At 39.7% G+C, this 25,792-nt stretch overlaps 1 protein-coding gene across 4 annotated transcripts; it reads right to left on the reverse strand.

Annotated features, from left to right (window-relative positions):
• Positions 1-2,258: 2,258 nt before the first annotated feature.
• Positions 2,259-25,792, reverse strand: LOC123963213 (CCR4-NOT transcription complex subunit 2-like). 4 transcript variants are annotated; one of them, XM_046039881.1, is made up of 16 exons: positions 25,706-25,792; positions 22,681-22,812; positions 21,857-21,929; positions 21,578-21,670; positions 18,019-18,166; positions 16,176-16,400; positions 14,280-14,359; positions 14,058-14,183; positions 12,995-13,125; positions 12,193-12,313; positions 11,918-12,074; positions 10,156-10,217; positions 8,650-8,699; positions 8,399-8,499; positions 6,676-6,820; positions 2,259-5,200 (listed from the first exon to the last, which is right to left on the reverse strand). In XM_046039881.1, the coding sequence occupies exons 2-16, from the start codon at positions 22,798-22,800 to the stop codon at positions 5,114-5,116; spliced, it is 1,719 nt and encodes a 572-aa protein (XP_045895837.1). In that variant the 5' UTR covers positions 22,801-22,812; positions 25,706-25,792; the 3' UTR covers positions 2,259-5,113. The 4 variants fall into 4 exon arrangements, with proteins under 4 accessions (XP_045895837.1, XP_045895836.1, XP_045895838.1 ...); XM_046039880.1 differs by lacking the exon at positions 25,706-25,792 and adding an exon at positions 25,449-25,649; XM_046039882.1 differs by lacking the exon at positions 25,706-25,792 and adding an exon at positions 25,219-25,327.

The raw sequence follows: 25,792 nt of genomic DNA on the forward strand, positions 1-25,792 counted from the left end.
AGCAGGATCCCCTCCCTTCAGAGACCGGGCCGCAGGGCAGCGTTCCAACATGATAACGACCCCAAACACACCTCCAACGTAAATACTGTAGCTTTTTATTATGTGTGAGTCATTAATGTCTTTATGCATTCTGATTTCATTTTAATTCTGCTGTTTTATGTGTCCAGAAGAGTTTTTGTTTCACCCTTAACTTGTCTGATCTGTATGTAAATCTGATGATCATTTATATCCTCACACTTCTCTTCCTCATTTTCATTTGTCCTCTTAAAGCTTCTTTATTGGCTTCAGACTTAATCTCAAATCGACTTGTTTCCTCTCCTAATTTTAACAGAAAGGTTTTAATAACCACTGTTTCTCTGCTGCGGCAGTAAAACCTGCCTGTTATCACCACATTAAGCATTTATTGCTCTCACCTTACTGCTCTGTGTTCAGACAGACTCAGAGTGTCAGTATGTAACCTTTTGTCTGTTTGTGTATTTGTTTACACAGCTGTGTGTGTGTTTACCTCCAGGCTATAAACCAGTCCTCCTCCTGTCTCCATTAAACTTAATTGTAGTAATTGTCTGGTTGTTGTCACACACAATCCCTTCCGGAGGAGTGGAGGGTTGCTGTAATGAAATGTCAATACACTGATTTGTTTTTAGCAGAAATCTTGTATGTTTCAGTGCACTTTCAAAGACTACTGATAACTTACAAATGAGGTGATTGATTTATTATTTTAAAAACTTGGCGTTGAAGTGTGTTGATATTTGACAATACTACCTTTAATTATAGACTGACAACATGTCTTTAAATCAGCCTATCCTGCCAAGTTTACCTGACTTCCTGTCTGTTGATCTTCCTTAATCACATAGCACCCTCATGTGGAAAAACTGCTAAATCACAGGATATAAAAACATTCGTCTCACGGTCCATTTAGTTGTTCTGGAGCTCTCGATCTCACCTTGGACCTTGTAGTGAGACCGATTTGTTCGCTGCTTTTCCAAAAGGTAATGATTTAGCTTTTAATCTTAACCTTTAAGCCAATATGGGTGAGAAGAAGTCCTAAACTGGGAGCACTTCATGTGCTGGTGAAGACCGTTTGATGATTCAAAGCTCCTCAATAGCTACTAGACTAAATGAGACGCTTCCCGCTTTAAGGCAAGTTATTGATCATATATTCTCATGAACCCCTTCTCCATGTGAAGACGCATATCCGTTAGGAAGAACATAAATCAGTTGTTAAAGCTCCTGTTCTTATTCATTATAAGGGAAGAAGCAAATCAAAAGGTCACACTTCATTTAAACTTTTATAAAAGTTCAAATTGCAAGATCTATATGAGAAGAAAAACAAGGCTTTGAGACCTACTAGCTGTTGAGCTTCAATCAAAAATTAGATTTGACAGTACAATAAAATAAAAATTAACATTACGATGTCTGTCTTCAGTGATATGTTGTGGTGTTCTTTATTCAAACTATCTATCCATCTATATAGATATACTGTATATATAATGCTTCTACTCTGCTACTATATACAGAGTAAAGATCTTGTACTTGGAAATTACTGTACTTTTTCCTTTTCTGGTTAGTTTATCATCCCCTTCCTGTCCAATGAAAACCCCGTATCTCCAGGTGTTGGCTTTAAACTGCAGGATGAAGAGTTCCTTTAAGTTCTGAGAAAATCCTCCTCCAGCTGAATAAACTCTTTGAACCTCCTTGGATCAGCTGGAAAATGCATCCTCACAAAACTGAAAACAGGCTGTTTTTCTGTTTAGAGACACGAGGTTCTCACAGGACACCACAAACACATGATGATCTTATAGACCATGATGCATTGCTGCAGATTAAACTACCCAACAGGATATAAATGAGTTAAAACATCCTCATTAATGCAGCAGGAATATTAATCCAGAAACAGCAGATATAAAAGAGAAACATGTTACTGCAACATGAGTACTTTTACTGTGGTACTTAAAAACATTTTGGGGATAATACTTACATTACATAAAATAAAGTATAAAAGTAAAGGATCTGAATACTTCTTCCACCACTGCCAATAGTTAAATTTGCCAAAAAGCTGATGATACAGGACTTCCTGATTCACTTGTGTGTTGTAGTGCAGTTACCCGGTAATCGTCTTCTTTGAGAAGCGACGAGGACAAACAGAAGAAAACCCGTCACATGAATGAAAACTTCACAGAATCTTCTGTTAACTTTTTAATCCTGGAAAAACAAATCTACAAACACACACACACAAATAAACAAACCAGGACTCCTCCTTCAGTTTCATTACCAGAATATTTATTTTATTCTTTTTCCTATTAAAACACTAGCTGCCATATTTAATAAAACAGCCAACGGCCAAGTGCCTCAGTCCTCATCCTCCAATCAAATCTTCTCAAACAGGTCACATGGGTCTGCAGGCGTGTCCTTGGCTTTGCTGCTGCAGTGTGAACGAGCTGGGCCCTGTGGTCGTTGCAACCGATGTCGCCGCTTGTCACGTCGCGCCCCGCTTTGTTGCTGCTAAAAGGTGGTCGTGTCGGGCGGAGTCGGCGTGGTCCCCTGTAAACCGTTACCACAGAAAGTCTAGTATTGCATCGTTTACTGGCGGCCAGCAGAGGGAGGGTCTCCTCGTTTAAGACAAGTTTCTCTTTTTTGTTTTCCCCATTTTCTTAAAAATACTGCCTTGTTTGTACGTATATGTATTTAAATATATATATACATAACTGTACATTGGTGCCTCCTGGAGGAAATTTAAAAATAACGTAATGAAAAGAAAATAATTTTATGATATTTAAGCAAAAATTGGTGACACTTTTTTTGCTTAAATATATGGTCATTTTTGCTTTTTGCTGGAGTGGCAATGACCTTGAGAGGAAAGGTTACACATTTTTAGAAATACGCTGATTCCCATTCCTGCTGAGAGTTAGATAACGATGAATATGAAGCTAATACAAGCTAAGTAAGCTTAGCATAAAGGCTGAAAACAAGGGGAAACAGTTAGCTTGGCTCCATCCAAAAGTAACAAAATCCACCTACCAGCAACTTTTAGGCTAATTAACAAGTTGCTGTTTATGTCATTTGTTTGTACAAAAAAAGTGTACGAATGACCAATCGTCTTCATGCTAAACTAAGCTAACGGTCTCCTGGCTTCACATTTACCGTAAAGACTCTCAGCAAGAAAGCGAATAAGTGTAATTCTCAAAATCTTTTTCCCTTCATGATCCAAAGAGAGGTCACTCCATCAGTCTGATTGGTTTGACTGTTGCCGGGCAGAAAATAAGACTAAATGCCGGAGGAAGGAGAAGAACTTATGAAAAAGAAAAAAGTAATTAAATATTTGGGAGTAAGTGTGGGAACGGGGAGAGACTAGCAGAGAGACAGAGCAGTAATGTTGGAAACACAAAACAAATATGAAAAATAATATGGGGATAACTGAGGAAGAGCTGTGTCGATGTGGAAGAGTCTGTTACTTTCATCCATCAAACTGTGGCATAATTTATCTTCTGTGGCTATCATGTTAATGCTTTGTTGTGCCGTTTAATTTAGTTTTTGGCGTTTTTATTCTTCATTAGTCGTCGTTAAATCCCATGTTCAGACTCAAACTAACAGTGAACATATCTCCTAACGAGTCCTGTGTGTCTCACAGTGCGATGTCTCTCTCTCTCAAAGAGCTCCATTACTGCCCAAAAAATATTAAAATTCACCAGTGAGCCTCACTGCCTGACATGTTCCTTCATCACCATGAACTCAGTCCCACGCAATAACCCCCTGAGGGGTCCCAAATTCTTCAGTCCTTGTGGTCTTATTTTCTTAAAGCAACATTATGTTGTAATTTTATCTTTAAAAAACAGATTTAAAATATTTTTATGGTACACAGATGTTTTATAATGCAATTTTCTTAAACCAAATGATAAATTAAGTGATTAATGAATAATAAACATCATTTGTTGCAATGAATAGATAAGATGGGATAATCTTTTAACGGTGATGACAAAAGAAAAACACAAGATTATGTAGATTTTTGTCTTGGTAACAGATGATACTTTCAACTCTTCCTCTAAAAAACTGCTCACAGCTCGCGTCCACACTGAGGCCAAAACCTGCGAGGAGGGGCGGTGTGTGGGTGCCGCTTCATTTTAAGAGGTCATAAAGCCAAAAGGGCTAATTTCCTCCTGTTTGCTAAAAACTACAGAAAAAGTGTTGAGAGATCTGCACATGGGATTTACTGACTGTAAGAAACATAACAGAAAATAGCCAGATATTTCCTTTAAGAGGAAGTGAACTGCCGGGTGGGAAGACAATAAAAATGAATTTAAATGGCAAACACATCCCACTCTAGGTCACTTTTCTGAGCTATTATGTGTTTCTGTCCAGCTGCTAAACTTCACCTCATTCATTTCTAAAAATCTGCTTACATCCCTCTGCTGCTTCAGGTGTCGCCACATAACATCAACAAACCAAAAGAAGATATTTTTTCCTCTTTTATTATGAAATAGTGCTACAATGTACATTGCATTTCCTCTCCTGACTCCCCACTGTCTGATGCTGATGTGTGTTGTTTATGCGTGTTCTGATTTGTAATGCTGGGAAAACCTGGTAAAAACAAAGAGAAATGATAAATACTCTCAGTTCCTGCCAAACGCTCAGAGAGGTGTGACACAGTATGTGAAATAATTATCCATCCTGTTAAAATCTGGTTCTTCTTAAAAGCTTCTCTAGACAAAAATAGTCAATTCTTAGGACTGAATAGAAACACGAATCACTCGATCAGATGGGCAGTTATTTACAGTGCTTGTGTCGTGTGTATGTGTTGTGACTTTGTCTGTTGACATTAAGTCTGTGCTCCACATAACAGACCAACCAAACAAAACGCATGGAGGAGGGGGTGGGAAATAAAAAAAGAAAAAAAGAAAAGAAAATGAGGTAAAGAAAAAAAATCTTAAAAGTTAAAATCTTAAAAGTCTGTTCAGAAAAGTGTTTTGGAGAACAGGAAGCAGGACGTCCTCTCCCCGTCCCGTTTACTTATTGGCCAGATTCACTTTGAATGTGTGGAGGTGGAAAAACCTAGAGGGGGTGATGACTGATGAGCCAGGAGGGCCAATGGCAGGCAGGCAGGAGGAGGTAGAGCCAATCAGACGGCCTGCTGGGCAGGATTGTAGTTGAATGCGGAGGGAACGTGAGGTCGCTCTTCTAGTTTGTCATATTCCAGATGAAACTCCTGAAAACAAAGAGACAGAGTCAGATTTACTTTTGCGAGAGGGCATTTTCACATTTTAGATTGGGCTCATTATATTCTGTGTAAAGTGTTCACAATACAGCTTTATATAACGGTTATCTTAAATGGTCAAAATGGTCATGTATAGTTCTAACAACAGTTTACCAATAAAAAAACACCAATAAAACTGAAGCTGTTTAAGCTGCGTGGCGCCACTTAGTCGATCAAAAGAAATTTAATTAGGGCTGAAACAATTCATCGTAAATCATAATTACTAGTTGAGATGAAGGCACAATTCTTAGCTGTAAAAGTAGAAACATGCATTTGTTGTTATTGTTCTGACTGGTTAGTCCGTGAGTTTGGATTTTAATGTTACAGATATGAGTTACACAGCTGCTCCCGGTACTGTGGGCGCCAAGCTAAAGTATTACTTGATGAATCGATGAAACAATTGGTAAAATACTCAAATACTAAAATAATCGATAGCTGCAACCCTAACTTTAATGAGCAACTTTTTCAATAAATTATTGTTTAATTAATTTCTTTTGTAAAAATGCCAAAATGTGCAACTACAATCTCATAATAATTTAAAATGAATTATGTTTTTTATTGGCCAGAATAGCTTTTAATGAAAATGATTACCTAAACCATCTTATATTAAATGTTTTACCAAATTTTATATATATAGATATATAGATAGATAGATAGAGAGATCTGCAAGAATTAGTCGATTAATCTGCAAGTATTTTGATCATCGATTAATTGTTTGAATCATTGTTTTAAGAAAATTGCTGCTAAAATTGCTTTTTCTTGTCTTAAACTGATAGTACAACTGAACATCTTTGGGTTTTGGACTGTTGGTCACCAAAATGACACATCTAAAGAAGTGACCTTGGGCTCTAGAAAATAGGGCTGACAGACATCACGACGTTGAGCCGGCATCGTGATTGTAAAACCCCCGCCCCCAGCAAAAAAAATCTGAAATGTTCACATTATACCACCCTGTGAAAGCACGTTTTCATGACCACAGACATTATTGTTATTGTTTTTAAGTATGTTTTGCACCTGCCTGGGAATTCTCTTCTCCCCACACTCTGACACACATACACCTCTGAGGTACTGAGGTACTAAGACCGAGAACTCGTCTTTTTTCCGTATATTTCCACCAGCGATACGTTATATCAGCAGGTGAGCCGCACGTCGGCTTGTTAATGATGCAGCCTATCAAACAACTGAAACCAACATCTGCACCCTGTGTGCTCACTGCTGTTTTACCTGGTCTGTGCGTAAAATATCCACCGCCACTTGTAATGTAAGTTAATAGTCTACCATTTTTTTTTTACCGAGTGAATTCTGTGCAAAAACACACGCACATAAAACGACTGCTGCCTACACCAGAAAATATTTAAACTTCAAACTGATCGATTAGCAATATCTATAGTGATTCATTTTAACAGGTATAAAGTGTGTGTGTTTACCTTGGCCACCTTCCTCCAGTTGAGGCAGTCGAAGAAGTAGTAGGTCCCTCTCTCGTAGGCGTTGGTCTTCAGCGTGGGCTCCATACCCGGGGCCCGGGTGATCCAAACCCGCTCCTCTTTATGGTACCTCCAGTCCCTGTTAAACCTGGACACACACACACAGACACACACACACACACAGAATAACAGTTCACTTCTGACTACTCTAACATTATAACTAATTAAAACTCCCCGAGGCAGGACTGTTTTAAATGACTTACTGGGACACTTGAATTGAACAGAGCGATCAATAGTGTTATTAGTAACAACTGTGCTTTTCCTGTTCCAACAAGTCAACATGTCCTGCTGGGAAAAATACTAACTAAAGGCATCTAGCTGTTTTGCTTTTTTAGATTGACTTTTTATTAAATTGTAAAAAAAAAACATGTTGGGGAAAAAAACATTTTATTTTCTTTATAGATGTACGTGCCATTTTACATTTGAGAATTCAAAAGACGAACTTTTAGGAAAAAACACACATCTTGATATGGGACATCGTGTCATGAGATGAAAATTAGAAACACAACTAAGAGTAACATCATCAGACTACAATTTGAGTGTTAAACATAACTCAATTAAAACATTCAGTTTCAGTTATTACAGGGTAACTACAACCTCAAATTTTAACCTCATTACAGATCCGCTCTAAGAAGTGTGATTGTATAGAAGTCTATGAGAAAATGAGCTACTTCTTCTCTAATGCTCCCATTTAGAGGAAAAGTTGAAAAAGCTTATTAGAAGTCAGATTTTTTGGGTAAGTACTTGGACTGTCCCCGACTACGGATTTACTTAGTCAAATCAGAATTGTCAAGTCCTGCTTATAGTCGAATCATGTGTTTTTTTGTGCGCGGCGATTGCGAGCCGAAACTAAACTGAGGCTTGTTGTTGACCATTTTTCTCTCTCTCTCGCCTGCCATTCACCGGCCTTCTGCAGAGTCTTTGCATGCATGCACGTCGCGGTTCCTCGCGGGTCTATTTCAAGTAGCCGGCGGTTTAAAAACGATAAAATATTCTTTGTGTGGTTCATCAACGGTAATACATTATCCGAATGTCCCGCGAGGTGCCGACGACTCGGCACAACACCAGTGAAGCTGGAGCTCAGTCTCTTCAGCGAGTGTTCCTCTTCTGCCCAAGGCTACACCATAGACGCTAACACCTACACGCTGCGCACTGACGACCCAGGGTCAGAGTTACAATTTTGGATTTATTCACGCACTTTAAAAACATTTATTGGAAGTTTTTTTTTCTTTTTACACGTTTATTTACAGCATTAAACGTTGAAATGTATATTGTAATAGACTTTATGTTAACTTATTGGGAGAAAACTGGTGGTTCTATGTAAAATCGGACGTTGAGCACCCCCATATGACCAAATTGGCGTGATCCTTGTTTCACTGCAAAGCTTCTACTGTGAGATTGACAATCGAATCAGGCTCCGCCCATCGAGGCATCGACGATTCGGGGTCAGCCCTAGTAAGTACATTTTGTATTTAACTAAACAAAACTTTAAAATCCAAGCAGACACATACCAGCTTTTTTTTTTTTTTTTTTTTTTTTAAACAGTACATCCTTTAATAGAAAACTCATCTGAATTAACATATGCCAACAAAATTAGTGTGTAGCTCCTCTTTAAACGCCTTCCTTTAAGGAAGTTTGCATGTTAGTCGAGTGTGTGTGTTCTCACAGTTCTACTGCAGCCAGTAGTTGTAGCAGGTCTCCTCCATTCATGTAGTAGAGATAAAACAGCAGATCTTCACCATACCGAGACAACTTGATAGCTGCTAACTGAAGACATTTAAGGAGGAAGGAAACAAATCTACGATTAAAGATTCATTTCATTTAAGTCAAGACACCTGATTAAAACATTTTCTTGGGACAAATCATAGATTTTTTACCACTACAATGAAAGAAAAAGGATCCCTCTGGTGTACATACCTTGTCCCTTATGTGGATATTGGTTAAATACTCTGAGGGGACGTGGAAGTCTGCAGGAAAAGGAGGCAAAAAGAGCTGAAAACACTGTAAAACCTGTGTGTACTACTTCTTCCACCAAATAATGTATCAGCCAGGGACTGGTAGATTAAAACTTGGAGAATAGGGCTCGACGATTCGGCCAAAAATGTTATGATAAAAAGTTTCATCTTTCGATATCGATAATTATCACGATGAGTATTCAAATCGTTGTTTCTTTTGAGTTTAAAAGCTGATTTCTCCTCATGGGAGAAAGTAGCAGAAATCTCATGGTTAATTGTGCTTTAAACTTTTCTGTTTGGCCTCAACACTTGAGGCCAAACAGTGGATCACCTCACAAATCAGAGGTTGAACATTCAAAACAATTACGATAAAATCTTTGTCAACAAATACGCACGAGTAAAATTAAGTAAAGGCTTTTTTCAGTCTTTTTCTGAAACAAAATAAACATCTTAATAAAAGAAATAGTCCTAATTTGTGTATGATTCAAGTGAATAGAGTCAAATATTTATTGAACCTTTGTTACATTGTTATTGAAAAACATTATATTGCAATAATTATTGTTACTGTTTTATTGTCTGGGCATATTGGAGAAGTCTTTTTGTGAACAAGCGTAAAAGTAATGGTAGACATTCAGTGCAGAGAAGTTTCATCTGTTCAGTGACACTCAGAGCAACATGATTGTCACATTGCAGTTGTGCTGCAAGTCCAATATCCCTTCCATAAATACTGTGGTCCGAGTCCCGAGAGGGTCCGGTAAAGTAAATGACATGAGTCCATTTATTTCTAATCGACACATGTAATATGTTTTATACTTTCTGTGAATATAATCCAATTAATCTTATTACCATCCTGTACAGACGCCTTATTTTGAAAACCGGACGTTGTCACATGTGTTTCCTCCTCGCGCTAAATCCATCCAGTCCGACCCGGTTTGATAAATAATGTTGTATGTGGTTCTCGTACGGCGTAACATGAAGACTTCACAGCCTCTCTTCAGGTAGGACTCTCATACTGCAACACTTGTCTTTGTAAAGAGACAAACTAACAGGATAAAGTCTCTAACCTGCCTGTCAGCTCGCTCTGGGCCGTTACAGTTACCGTAAACGCTTGAGTACGTGTGCACTCCAAATTTAGGTGCGGCTAGCTTAATCGCCTTCTCGTCTTGTGAGTGACAGAAACACTCAAAGCGTTTTTTTTCTAAGAAGTCAGCCACAGATGGAGTGGATGTCCTAGGAGATAATTCAGCAGAACAGAGTCTTCAAACGGCCATTTTTGCGTCTTTCTTGGACACTTTAAAATGCCTCCACACTGGCGACATGCCAGTGTAATTGTCTAGTAAATTTTCTTCGGCCTTTCTTAGGCCGAACACCGAAAGTGCTTTTTTTTGGCGATTTTCGGCAGATTAATTTCGGTGGCCGAACATTTGGCGCATCCCTAACACATTAGGTGTCAACAATCTAAACTCACCTATGTCCTGCGGTCGGCACGGAGCCGACGCCCAGGGAGACGCAAACTTAGGGTAGAGATTCCTGATGGAGAGAGAGAGAGACAGAGACAGACAAGATGTTTTATAGAAGTTCAAACTACGAGAATTGTGTCATGATGTGAACATCTGAGACACTATCAGATCAAACTGAATTATGCTGCGCTCCAGGCCAGAGGCTGGTGTTTCTGAATGTTTTAGTGTACTTCAAGAAAGTAAATACAAAATAAAAGTACCAACACACTGTTCTCTGGGTTTGTTTGTGCAGCTAATTGTTACCCGTTATTCGATTCCCACTGTGACACGTCCTTCAACGCGTCCCTGAGCGAGACACTTAACCCCTCGTTGCTCCAGAGGCGTGCGACCTCTCACATGAATAGCAAATATAAATCCCTTTGGATAAAAGCGTCAAAGCGCTAAATGTATAATTGGAATGTAATATTCCAGGCATCTTTAAGTTTCACTTGGATCCGCCATTAACATGCGGGGTCAGGTCCATATTCATGTCTCAAGAGACAACTGTCAGAAACAGGGAGGCAGGTACAGGTTTATTAAACAGGGCCTGTGCATGACTCCGTCCTACACTCCAAAGATGCTGATGTTCTGCTGATCCTAGGTCTGTAGTGGCTCTGTTATCACCACGTGACTGTAAAATAGGGCTGGACGATTAATTGAAAAGTAATCGAAACTGAAATTTCGGACCTCTAACCGACGTCATTTTACCATGTTGGTTATTTAATCCAAGATTCGTCTCGGTAAGCTAGCTGGCGAGCTAGCTTCACGTTATGAGCTGTTTTCTATACAGTTTCCTTTGGTCAATTTGATTGATTGTTAATGGCGCTGAGAGTAGCACATAATTATGATACACAACGGCCGCATTCACATTCCAGTTGTGACGTAACTTTACAATCATGAACGACGCATCGCTCGTGGCTCGCGGATCAGCTGCTCAGATCAGGACTTGATTTCAGTGGAACTTTCTGTTGCTGCAGAAGAAAGGTTCATTAAAAATGTATTTTTGAAAGCAGTATTTATTTTATTGTCGTGACTGTTAATTAGCACGTGCCTAAAACAACCTCAGGTTTGATTTAAAAGCTGGTAGCTAAATAAGACACGTTGTGTAATTTTGCGATTCATAAGCCGAATGGTCGATTATTCGATTAATCGACAGATTCACCAACTATCAAAATAGTCGTTAGTTGCAGCCCTAGTGACCTACAAGTAACATTTACTACCAGACCGACAACTTACTTGCTCGCATCACCGTCACTTTCCACCACTCGCTCTCTCACATTCGCTAAGCCACACACTCACTACGCACACACATTGCACTGTCCTTAAAATACCTAACTTCCTGCTCTGATTACAGCACCTGTCATGAAGATGTCCAGTGATGAATGAGGGGGGAAGCTTGCCAAGCGTTGAGTGTTACTGATACCACTCATTAGTTTCACATTGATATTAATGATCGTATGAAATTTTAAAGCAGCGCTTATTCATTCAGCAGCGGCGAATATAAGTGAGCACGTCTCTGTTACGTGCACAGACTGTCAGGCGTTGCCTTTTTCTCTGTCAAAATTACCAGTTAACATTTAGATGATACATTTTTGTGTATCGAAAAAACTATCCCAACTTAAATTAGCATATTTACAATACAAACCTCATCAGTGAACTACGAAAAAACCCCAAACAGATAAAATAAATAATCGTTCATTAATCGTAATCGAGGTAAAATGTTTGTCGTACTCAGGTGAGTTGAGGTTGAGGCCGAGCGTGGTGAGGTCGGAGCCCAGAGCCAGGTGGACCATGCCGGGGTCCGTCTCTGCTGCCCGGATGAACGTCAACAAGCCGATCATCCCAAACTGGTCAGTTACCATACCGACGGGGATGTTGGTCACACGCCCTGAGGTACAGAGAAAACACACAAAGACAGTTTAGACCGAAATCTGTGCTCGCTTATCCAACAGTTTAACTATTATTTCTACGTGGCTGCATCGTGACCCGTCCTGTGTGCGTCTCACCGTCAGGAAGAACTTGAATCCCTTTCTTCTGCTGGTTGTTGTTGCTAGGTGCAGAGCTCTTATCGCCGGGGAACTTTGGACCATCTGAGTTAGAGTTAGACTTTCCTGATGAGTTCAGATTCTGGTTGGACAGAAACAGGAGAAAAAAAAAAGGCGAGTCAAAGACAGGACGCAAAGAAAGTAAAAAATAAACATCACGGAGAAAGAAAGTCAAAGACGGGAGACCGATGAGAAAACCGGGCCTAAAGACTCGCTGTCCAGCTGGTGTGAAAAAAATTACATCTGTTGTTTACTAAAGTAGATTTTTAAAGAGTTTCCAACAAATAAAAAACTCTTAAGTGACAAAACCTCCCAAATACTGTTTAGGCTTGATTTTCAATCATTTCCTCAAGTACAAGTCCCTCTAAATTGTATAATAAAACATTATAATCATCATTAACATCACATGTTGTTTATTGTACTCGGATACAACAACGATTATTATTGGTCCTCAGGTCAGGGTGAGGTTGAAGTGTCATGTCAATGTAGAACAGATCTTCCGGTGGCCAACAAGGCAAGTTTATTTGTTCAGCACATTTCAACAACAAGGTAATTCAAAGTGATTTACATAAAACATAAAAGCAACAGGGAAATATAAAAAAGTTTTATAAGTTAAATAGAAAATAAAAACAGGCAGGTTTGCTTATTTTACTCCCTTGATTCCCCATCTCCCACTTTACCCCCCCTTTTTTTAGTAGATGGACTGAATGGCAAAATAAAGAAGAAGATAAGTAAAGGAAAAACAACAAAAAAGGGATCTAACCGTTTTGCTGTCTTCGCTGGTGCTGGTGGGGTCTTTTGTTTGGTAGTTTGGCCCAGGGAGAGCTGGGAAATCTTCGTTATGGATGGAGAAGTCCTGCGACTGTTCACTGGACGGCTTGGTTACCATTCCAACTGGAAAATAAGCAGGGAGAGTAGTTAGCAATGGGACTGATGATTACAGCATAATAACATGATAAAAAATAAACCAACAGCTACACAACAAAAGAAATACTTTGCAAACATCAGAATTCATCAGGATCACTTTAACACCTTAAAGTCAGCAACTAACTGTTAGTTTCATTATTGATTTATTTGCCAAGTATTTTCAGTATTAGCTGATTAATAATTTTGTTAATAAAATGTCAGAAAATGACAAACGACAGATAAAACCCAAAGCTATTCTGTTCACTATCACAAGATGATTGAAAACTGGAAAACCTCACGAACCAATCAAGGCATTAATCAGTTCTTAAAATTGTTAGCGGACAAATTTTTGTTTTGATTACTTGTTTCAGCTCTAGGCGTGTGCTCTGCATATGAAAATAAAATAATATTCTGGCTTGTAACTCAGAAATCCTCTTTATAGCCCTGAAAGTGCTCAGAATAAATGGTCATTTGAACTGAACTGATTTCCCTGGAAACTGGGCAAACTCCATCTGGCTGATGAGGATCAGGTGATTTGACTGAAAGCTCCAGAACAACTACAGAGTGGACTTTGAGGCGAGATTGTTGTCTTTCTTTATGAAAAGATTTGTGGATTTTGTGCTGATTTGGGATAGAAGAACACTGATTTTATTACCTGACATACGCAACTGCAGGTTCCCTAGGTTTTTACCCCATTTATGCCACACGTGCTATGAGCTCTTACTAGTATGTATTGTCAGTTGCAGATCTCGTGCTGTATTTGTTGATTCTCGTATGTTGTTCCTCAAATGTAAGCTGCTTTGGATAAAAGTGTCTGCCAAATGAGTAAATATACATCTAAATGTAAATTTAATGCAGTATGTAATGGAAACAAAGAACATTTAAGTCTGTAGCTTCACACTCACACAGGTTTCTCTTACCGTAAGGAGCCCGACCGGCCAGCGGGTTGAGCAGTGGGGTAGGATTCGAGCTTCCGTCCCTCCGACTTCTGTCTGCTAACGCTGGGAAATCTGACAGGTCCAACCCCGTCACATTCTCACTGCCGTCTGCACGAACACACAGAGAAAAATTAATAAAAGCACAACCTATTTGGGCTTCTAACAGTGTTTTACAAAATGACATTTGAGTGAAAATAAACAGACCTGTGCCATTGAAGATGTTATTGGATAGGGAGTTGTTCATGTTGAAGCCTGGATTCCGGTTCACCCCGAACCCTGACATACTGACAGAGACACAAACAGACTGTGTATAACTCTGTGATCCTAAAAACTACAACTGAAACCAAAACAGACAGGGATCTGGAACAGGCGGCTGCACAGACGCACAAAATAAAACACTGTTTCACTTGTTTATTGCTTCATGCCACTGATAAAGGACTTTTAAGGCATAGAAAGAAGCTTTTCATTGCATTTAACCAATATTTGTATTGAACCATTTTTAATAGGAGTGCCTGAATTGAAAGCAAAGCGCATAATGTATATTAAATTCCATGCATAGTTAAGTAAGTCGGCTGTTTCTTACAGTTGTTGTTAGTCTTAGGACACATTTCCGTAACTGTCGCAAAACTCATATTTTACCTTAAGTGCGTCGTTTAGCAGGAACCATTTATGAGTAGTGATCAAATCAATAATTTATAATCAAACAACCAGAAACACAGAGACATGTCAGGGACATACAAAAACCTGAATTGTATCTCAGATTTAACAAAATTAAACCAAGTTTGTCAAACAGCTTTTATCGATCTAACCACACTCCGGCGGCCGCACTGATGTAATATTTCATTTTTAGAAAACTAACGTGGAAGTTCCACAGCAGGAGGAAGTGATTTAATATTGAAGTGATGACAGTGCAAGCAGTGATCATGCTTTCATTACATTAAACATGATGTCATGTTCAGGCATTAACTGTTTGTGTTTTTTTTAGGGTTTCCATAGCGTCCACTTAATTACGTATGAGACGAAAGAGTCAATACCAATTTAAAACATTGTTGATGGTCAATAGGGCCTACAGTTATTAAGTACACATTTATTTCACATTGTTATATTAAACCCTAATTCTTAGTGATATAATGCCTCAAGATAAGTGGCAGAAAACTGATGGATGGATTAACCAATTGACACATTTTTGCTAAAACTTACATTTGCCCATAATGAGTGGATTAGCAGCTCAGCTAATGTGGCAAGCAATAATAATAAATACTACTACTAGATTAGAACTCCACAAAAAAAATCGATTAAACGGCCTCCTGTGTGAATGATTTACCGTCGCACTAGTCTCCACTTGTAGCTTATAGATTATAAAACTTATATTACATATATTATTATAACGTCTCCTGGCATCCCACAGCCACATACAGAATAACCCACAACTAATTTTACTTGCGCTGGCTAAAATACTCAAGACTTTAACCCAAACCCTTATTCTACGGCCTGTAGGTGTCGGTACGGGCTATGTTGTTCTTGAACACTCCTTTTTGGATGCTTAAAGCTGTTGGGTCATGTGCCCACCCCTTGGCTGACCGCTGTTCACCTTGTTTATTGCATTTTATGGATTTTATCATCATTTTTGTTTCGAGATCGTTGCCTACAGGCCTGTTTTTAACTATTCTTTATGCTTTTCATTAACTTTAAATTAAGTGTTACTATTCCAGCTCTTATGGCTGTGTTGTTTATTTGTTTTGCTTGACTCTTTCTCATTTTCATTCTCTCTTTTTGTTGTTTTCTTTTTTCCCCCGCTCCCCCTTCTCTTGCAGGTTTTGTCCTTTCTCTGTGGTGTCTGTCTGTTTGGACTATTATCACTATTTTCTGACATTTTATCCAGCCAAAAATGGAATAATTGAGAAAATATTCATCTGCAGTATATATATATACTGCAGATGAATTGGTAATACAGTGATTATAAAAGAGAAGAACAAGATTTTACTCCCAAATAACTAAATTTCAAAAGTCAACAAAGGTTAGAAAAGCAGTGGATCCCAGACCGACAATGATTAAACCAAAACATTGAGCTAATCAGATTTAAGACAGAGTGTGTGTTACCTGTTAATAGTAAAAGGCTGGCGTGCTTGCTGCTGTTTGGGCATGCCGATGATGCTTGGTGACGACCGGCTGGGACTCCCCATGCTGCCGCTCCTCCCTGCTCCCACACCGCCAGCACCTCCCCTCTCTCCTCCTACGCCTACCATCCCCACCGACTGCCCCGTCGGACCCCCCACCTGCTGGTTGTGGTTCATCACGCTCCGGCTGCTCATTGGCAAAATACCCCTGCAGAGAGGAGGAGGGAGAGAGAGAGGAGGATGAGAGACAAGAGAGGGATTAAAGCAGGAGGTGGTATTGTGAGTTTCAAGCACAACCTGGAGTCTGTACGGAGGAAGAGCAACACGAGCAGCAGGATTAGACACTGAGGTCAGGTGGTACATGTCTGAGTGAGCGAACAAACACAAGGGGTCGATTTGGCAGAGGGGCGTTTACAGGAGATACGATCCAGGCAGCTCCTTATGAGTGATATATCGGAGTTTCATGACTTATCACATGGCAAAACACTGCACAGACGTTAATGTGGCTAAGAGACAAGTTAATAACTTACATAAACAGTAAAAATACACTTCAAAGTAATTTACCGGCATGACAATGATTACGGAGAAAGATGAAATGGGTTTCTATTGGAAGTCTAATGCAAGTCTTTGAGAATTATGTAAATAGCACAAAGTGTTTTAGAGTTAAAAAAACAAACAAGCAGACAAAACCGGAGAAGGCTTGGTGTTACGGTAAAATAAAGATCACTTTGTAAAGTCTCACCATGTTCCATCAGCTGCGTGTAATTTACATAAACTTAACAGTACACAGAACACTTACACAGGACGTAGCCTGAAGTAAAACAAGATACAGTCTGGGCGTACAGTCTTTACGTTGTTCATGTCCGCTGAGAGCCAAACACGAGGGAGAACGAGGTAGCGAGGCGTTCTTTCCACAGCTGTAAGCAGCTGCTGCCATTATTGTGTCACAGACGAAGATGCAAAGAACACTTTCGTCCGCTCTAAACTTTGTGCGACCAGCAAAAGACTTTTATCGTCGAACAGCACTACATCTTATTTATTGAAGCAGCACAGCAACGTGAAACTTACAGAAAGAAACTCCGACCACTGCTGCCAGTGATGCTTGGACTCGTCGGGAGAGAGAGGCGTAAAGCAACGTAACGTTTTGTAAAAATACTGAATGCTGCTCCTATAAATACACGTGCAGAAAAACAGTAGTTCAAAAGTCAGGATTTACTTGCTAAATTTTTTTTACTTCAGCCGTTGGAGTTAAGAAACGTTCTGCTTTGTAAAAAACACACTCCTTGTTGCTGTTATGAATATGATATTAGTTAAAATGGCGGGAGAGACTGCTTTGTTTGAGGGCGAAGGGGGGTGGAAGTGAAAGTAATATAGTAACGTAACTAGTTACTTTTAGTCCCTATTAATAATTAATAAGTAAAGTAATATTTTTTTATATTAATAATATTTTCTTATTACAATGTCTAAGTAACAGTTACACAACAAACTGCGACTTTTATTGACTTGCAGAATTATTTTTTTAACTGACAAACATCATGTGTGTAATTCAGGGACCAATTCAAACAGGATTAAAACATTAGTCGTCTCTCGCCGTTGACTACCGAACATATTTTTTTCTGAAATAAGGTCCCATGGTGGTTGGTCCACAGGACGTGGAGGGACTTACGCTCTCTATAAAGTCTTATGCCAAATACAACTGTTCTTTTCTCTGTAACGTCATCAACATTTTTTGTCTTCTGAAATAAATAAATCCCAATGTTTGAAGGATTCATCCTCAGCCAGTAAGTGTACACGTGTGTGTGTGTGTGTGTGTTTGTGTGTTGTACCTGCTCGGCGAGGGAGGCGTGTGCATTGTGCCAGAGTTGGTATTACTGGCGTGACTGGGGAGCTGGCTGCCAGATTGGTTCAACCCACTTCGACTTAACTGAGATGCTGCGCTGCTGTTCAAACCCCGCATGGGAAACCCCAACGCACCTACATCAAGAGAGAGAGAGAGTGAAAACATGTTTATTCTCAAAGCGAATTTCAGCTTCAGTCTGTTGTCTTTCTGATGTTTGTGTGACTGAAAAGACACACTTCCATTTTAACCAATGAAATGTTACGGGCTGTATCTTTTCCATGTGACCTGAAGCTTTTCTACATATGTGCTTAACGTGGATATGTATTGGGATGTGTGCTCTGTCTAAGGGTTCAGGTAACACAAGGTGCACTAGGTGTGTAGCAAATATCGGTATCATTTTACAATATGATAAAAATAAAAAATGCTACAATTGTTGATGTAATGATATCATACAGTTACACACAGCAACAACGAGCATGGCTGAAAGTGAAGGTAACAACAGTGGAGGAGTTGGTTCCAAAAAAGGGAGCGACTTCAGGATGTGGAAGTGGTTTGGTTACAAAAGACCTGTGACAACAAAAGGGGGCAATGCAGGAAACAAGTTTCACCACCTGGTGAGTACGAGGAGAGCTCGAGAGCAGCTGCTGTGAGCTCTTAACCGAGCAGACAAACTAATCTTTAGCAAGTTATGACACAAATCCAAGAAGTTGAGAAAGAAAGCTTCAAACTGATTAGCAGCACTGCGGGACATGTGCGAAGAACGCTGCGGTCAGGTAGCAGCCTCACGGTCTCCTGATGACTACTACGCTTCGAACACGGTCCAACAGAACTACAGAGCCACACCTACATTAACAACGAATAGAAGCTGTGCAGCACCGGCCTTGAAACGCGCTACTTTCCCCCAAAGAACCAAAATATAGCAAATGGTTTGAGGGAGATTCTCTAGTCATTGCATCTCAAAGAGAAAGGGGTGATGACAACAGATGGTGCGTCAAACTTTATCGAAGCTAACAACCCTATACAATACCGTACAGGAAGTTCATTGGGATATTACGTTTAAAGAGAGACATTTTAGAGGAGACACGCCACTCAATCACATCCTCAATACAACTGTATGGGGAAAGCCTGGCAAACGGCAAAGATGGCGGTTATCTCGCCCCTCCCGCTAGAAAGCCAATCGTCTTTTTTAACAGCGAAAGCGGGAAACATTTCAGCCAATCATGTGGTGACGCATGCATAGTAGAAGTATAACCGGTTGGAAAAAAACGCTTTTTAAACCTTATTTTGGGGCAAAGTCGTCAAACTTTTTTGGCAATTTTTATCAGATTTTACTGCGGATTCTATTCATGTAGTTTTTATGTCCTGGTGACCTGTACAAATGCAGTTCTGGCTCTCTGCGCATTCATTCATTTAGGAGCCTGGTCTTATTAGTTCCAAATAGCTGCCCGGAGGCGTTGCGAAGATGGCGACCGAGTGGCAGGACTTGCCTAGAAGGACTTTACTTTAAATGAGATTAAAAGACACAATAGCCCATCTATAATAAGGTAATTATAACTCAACATTAACACATCAAATCACTATAGTAATATTTTATTTTTATCTTTTCCAGGTGCACTAAAGATACTGAAACTGTATTTAAAAATCCTACAATTTCATTTTAGAACAAAGCTAATGTTGATCTTAAATGATTGATTTCTAACTTTCTAGCTTCATAACTTCACTCTCTCTCTCTCTTCCACTCCCTGCAGAGAGAAGCGTCGAGTACACTAAGGTTGACAGAGCAGCGAGAGTTTGCAGAAAGATTGTGAGTGCTTTTTTTCCACAGTTGGAAGAGGCAGCGGGCACAAGACAAACTTAGACCTGGATCTCCCACCAGCTGGGGATGAAAGCTAAATATGATCTAGTGGCTGTTGGAACAAGACAAAGCCATCACACAGGTCTTCGCTGCTGACAGGTCAGCAAGGCACCTAGTCCTGACGTGGCAAGACGTACAGGTTTTTGACCCAGTAAGCAAGAACCTCGGTCCTCTTCCACAGATCTGCTCCGTCTGCTGAGGACTATGTTACCGCTTAAAGCCTGTACTTCAGCTGTTTAACTGTGATGTACATTAAGTAAAGAAGACCTCACCAAGACAATAAAGAACTCGACACTGAAATACTTGAACAGCAAGAACTGATACGTCTCTGATACTCAGTACGCCAGAAGAGACCCGGGTCATTAAAGCCAGAGCAGAGTGGCACATCTGCCTCTGAAACACAAGAAGCTTAGTCAAGAGGGCAGCAACTAACAGGACTGGGTCATCTGAAAGAGAACTAAACAGCCAATTACTGTGTCCACCATCAGACAGTGAGGGGGATCCTCACATGGTGAGAAGCTGCACAAGGATAATTTTCCTCCGGTCAGCCGAAAAAAGGACCAAAGGTCAGCACTGACGCCTGCTTCAGTGAATACGCTTGTGTTCTTGACAAAGAATCCGAGGCTGTGATGTTTGTGCATGCAAAGCCAGGTGGACGCCGACTTTTCTGCCTCCGACTGGCAGCTTTTCTGAACTGAAGTTAGCATAAGGTGCATGTTTTGCACATTATACCTCTTTTGCCAGTTGATATTTACAATGAAAGTTTAAGATTTTACATTTATGTTTTTGTAATCCACTACTTACATTTATGCATCAGAAGATTCAAGGGATTTTCTTTTTGGATTTGGCAACTGTTTAGTGTAATGTGCACTTTAGATTTGTGGTTGGTTGTACTATTTATATCTTGCACAGACTGAGTTACTGTTGTTTAGAAACTAAATAACTGAGATACATTTGTTTGTTTGTTTCTGCTGTATATTTAAAAGGCAAACTTTTACATTTATGCTGACATATAAAACTATAACACTTATCTTTAAATTAATAATCAAAGATTTTCATATCGTCAAGAATATCATTATCGCATATACACCCTGAAATCTTGTGATCTTATTTTAGGGCCATGTCACCATGGGCCCACCCCTACTCTGTGCACACACTCATAAAAGACGGGACTGCTGGTGCAGTTACTGTTGTGCAATTCAAGTAAAATACTTACTGGGAAAATTAACACTGTTTCTTTACATTTGAACTAATATAAATTGTTTAAATTGAGCCAACTTTTCCATAAGCTTTATTTATACTTTCACGTTAAGGGATTATAGTCCATCTACGGCGACTACATGTGCTGGCTCTAAAACTGAGCTGTAGGCTGCAGCTGATATGTGCCTCCTCAAAAATGTGACTCCACATCAAGGCTAAAGCAGAGATAACACCTCCGCTCGTGTTTTCTCCTGCAAGTTTAGACTGTTGAGAGTGAAGACAACATGAAGTCAAGTTGGAGAGAGACTCTTCTGCTCTTCAGTAACAAAGACATGTCCACTGCAGACCTCCTGCTCATTATGATCAGTGCTTTCTATCCCAGTGAGTGAATAAATAAAAACACGTCTGCACATTCAGAAATAAGACGAGGCGAACCTTTTCACCATCGCTCTGCATCACAAAATAAATAAAATAATATAAACATACTTACTGTGTGGAATATAATCAAAGCACGGTACAGCCTGATCATGTATGATACATCCGTCTAGTGTCGCTGTGGTGATGTCAACGGGAGAAATCCGAACTATAAATCAAAACCTACATGTAAGCATCTACAGGGTGACTCCATTTAAGCCCTCACGTCGACCATGAGTTGAGCTTTACAATTTGCATCCATGGGAAAAGTAATAAAATGACACATGTACACATTACCCCCCAAACTGGCTCCTGAAACTTAAAGTAGTAAAAGGTGAGTGTGTGTTATTCTTACTCTGCGGGCCATATAAGCTGGCTCCTAGCTGCGACAGCTGACCCGTCGAGGAAGCAGAAGACGACGCCAGCATCTGAAGACAAAAGAAACACAAACATCCATTACCTTTTCCTGACAAAATCGTCTTTTGTTAAAAAGACCCCATCAACACAAGAGTATGGCTCTCCAGTCGGAGGAGATTAGAGCGATTAATCGTTCTCAAATCGAAATTGCGATTTGAAAGAACGCGATTAGCTAATCGTGAAGATGGCGATTTAAAAACACGTAGTGGTGGGTATCATTTTTAAATTTTCAATACTCATGTCAGTTAAGTACCTGAGTTTCTGTACAAACGCCAAATCCTTTTTTTCTTTTCTTTGAGAAATATAAAGAGGTTTTCCTACAAAACTGTTTTTCCATTTAAAAGAAAAGAGGTCAAACTTTGTAAAATATTAGATCTCGTCTAAAGTAGAAGAAAATGAACTTTGCTAAATTAAATGATTACGGAAAATCTTATATTCATATCAGGACTCATTTTGGTTGATACCATAAAGGCATTGAGGTATTGAAATCCAGCCCTAGAGCGCACTCTTCCAGTGACATCAGTAAAGTTCACAAGAACTGGAAGAATAAGGGGAAAACATGATAGTGTTGAGAGAAACTTGCCTTCTTGCTTTGAAACACCTGCCTCCCGCAAGAAAAACAATTAAGCTGGTACTTTTTTGGTTTATATAATCCCTGCAGTTACAGTGTGAAGCAAAAATTACATTATGAAATAGTTACAGTCCAAAAAATTGTGATTTTTACTGTAAAAGCCCTGAAGAAGAGTTTAGGAGACAACTTACGTCTTTGTCAGCGCGGTGTGGAGGGAACATGGACTGTTGGGTGTAGTAGAGGCTGGAGTCGTCCGCGTAGTCGCTCTCTAGCCCTCCCTCCATAAACTTCTTCCGGTTAGCACCAAACATGCCGCGTGTCACCTGAGAAACCAGCCACAGGAAACGGTCAGACTGACTCGCAGGTTAACACTACAGCGAGGTGAATCAGTGACCTTCCTGTCACACCTGCAGCGTTTCATTAAAGACGTGATTGCATTTAGGCATGTGAACAATTTCATCAGGAGCAGCTGCTAAACTCTCAACTCACACGCTGTACCTATGTTGTAAACCCTACACACACACATATGTGAACTTTTAGAGCTTTGTTCTTTTTGTCTTAGTTTCATGTTGTGTGTTAGCCCATCCCAAATGCTGCTGGATATCCTGCTCAGACAATCTGCCTTTCTTTGATGAAGTATTATTAAATTTGGAGGTGTGCACATCAGTGTCTTTGGGAGGTTACTCAAACCCTTATTGCACTTTGAATTAACTAAACATTTACAATTATTAGGGGTGGGAATCACCAGAGACCCCACTATACGATATTATCACGATACTTATGTCACGATATTATTGTGATTTTAAACATATTGCAATATTTGATCTTTTTCCCAACTTCAATTTGTGTCCCCGAAGCAAAACTCTTTTTCTAGTGGACTGAAAAAGCTATTTTATTAGTGCCAAAAAACAAACTTCTCATGTACAATTTATATAATAAAAGATCGATACTTGACGTTCGTGTTACGATACAATATTGCCTTGCAAAATATTGCGATACTATGCTGTATCGATTTATTCCCCCACCCCTAACAATTATGTTTGCAAATATACTTAAAATAGGTTAGAAATAATTTTAAGTTGTAGGTGGAGCTACAACTACAGACTCAGGTCTTACCTGAACAGCAGTTGCCACAAATTAACCTGCACAATCAGACTCAAATGAACGAAAGGACAAATGCAGCACAACACATGTTCATCACCCTGTTTAAACCATGGTGTGAAAGCATCCCCACATTCCTTCTCTGCATCACATCACAGAAACTTACCATAAATGTTTGCACAAGAATGTTTCAGCCTCACCAGATCTATCTCAGAGACGATACTGTGTGACCTGTGTCATTTCTTATTGAAACACATTTGAATCTGTACCAAACAAAGATGTTTTGTAGAAAATTAAGTGTAGGCCAGTCCATCTCTGCAGCACCACTACATTTAAAACGGTATTCTGACACACAGTTTGCCTTTAACAAATATTGCACCTCCTGAGATTTGATAAACTGATTAATTGTTCAGCCCTAACGTGAAATAACACTTGATGACAGCAGACACCTCAATATACAACGTCTTAAATAGGTTCTGTCATCATGCTGTCACCACAACATACTAGTGCTGAAACGATTAATAGTTTAATTGCTTAGTAGATCGACAGGAAATTAACCCACTACTTGCATGCATTGCATTTTCAAGCAAACAAACCCCAAATTATCTGGTTACATCTGGTCAATGTGGATGTTTTCTGGTTTTGGTAGTCCTCAATGGTTTGTTTTTTGGTTCTGCCAGTTGGACAAAACAACAAATGTAAAAGTCCAAGTTTGGCTCTAGGAAGTTGACACCGTATGATTATGTATGCAGGACTTTAAAAAGTTATTTCCAGTCTAGCAAACAATGAAAATAATAGTTAAATTCAGCTCTTACACCAGAAAATATATTGTTGATGGTTGAAGACTTTGCTTTAGCACATATTCATAAAGGATCTTTATGCAGCTTTTGTTCATTTCAAATCTCTAAAGTGTTAAACAGCGATATAAGGGTGGCTACAACCCTAAAGTCACAGGTGGGTTCCTGGCAAGAGCAGGTGTGTGTGCATCAGTCTGCTATGGAGTACCTGAGCAAAGACTGAACACAAGTCAGTTTGAACATTAAACACCACTGCACAAGAATAAAGGAATGTCACAATATAAAAGACTACCTGACTTAAATTATGTTGAAAACCAGGCTGCTATAGTTGTCTGTAATCCCAGCAAAACACAAGGTGATGTAAACATAGATCCACAGCAGTGTTTGAACAGTGATCTCTCAGGATTACTCTGGTTATTATACTATGTTAGCCAGACACACAACATCCTTGTTAGCAGTAGCCCACGGTGTAGCAGCGATACCCCAGTGAACAACGGCTAACTGGGCGCTTACACGTTCATACTGTGTGAATAAAGTGTATATTATTGCTTGCAAATCCGTGTGTTTCATTTTAGAAAACCCCTAAACACTTTGCTACCTGTAAACACAGGACGACTGGTTGGCAAACTTGACTGTTCTTGTTTCAAAACAACGTTAAATGTGCAGCAGTGTCGCAAAACGCTTGCTAATGTAAAGCTAATGCTAGCTACGATAATTTGTCTGACTAATGTTAATCACACCGTTAAAAGCAGCCGCTGGTTTCTTGACAGCATAAAAATGGCCGGTTTATATATTATATATTATAAATAAAAAGCCATTAGCTGGTGTTACCTTGTTGGCTGTAATAATATGTCAGGAGCTACTGCTAGCCGAGTAGCGCACGTAAGCTAACAGCTAATTCTATAGGAATGTATGGGGACGTTAGCGTGAGAGCTAACGCTAAGTACAGGCGAGCTAATCGGCTAACAGGAACTTAAAAACTCCACAGCAGGGACAGTTGTAAGCAGTTCTAACACCTTACAGCAAACCGACAGCGCCGGTTTAAATGCAGATATGCAGACCTGCCGGTGGCAGAGAGGAGACCGCTGTGCAGGACTGTTTTGTTCTGGTTTGGGCCTGCTGCGCCTCCATCGGTTAGTTCCCCAAAACAACAACAAAAAGCAATGAAACCGGCCTGCTGGCTTCAAAGTGGCCTTTCCCGTTTCCCTTCACAGCCTGCTCAGGTGATGAACACCACACGAGCGGTGTTTCAGTTAGAGGAGGTTTGGGTAAGTCATGGCAGAGAAAGGAAATTAAAGGAATAAAAGAAGGATCTTACCGCATCAATCTTTCTTCCCCGCTACAATCCAAGATGGCCGGCATCTCTTTGCCAATCAACGAGGATGCTGGGATGCCTTTCGCCTCT

Source organism: Micropterus dolomieu, linkage group LG23 (assembly GCF_021292245.1).
Source record: "Micropterus dolomieu isolate WLL.071019.BEF.003 ecotype Adirondacks linkage group LG23, ASM2129224v1, whole genome shotgun sequence".
Classification (NCBI taxonomy): Eukaryota; Metazoa; Chordata; class Actinopteri; order Centrarchiformes; family Centrarchidae; genus Micropterus; species Micropterus dolomieu.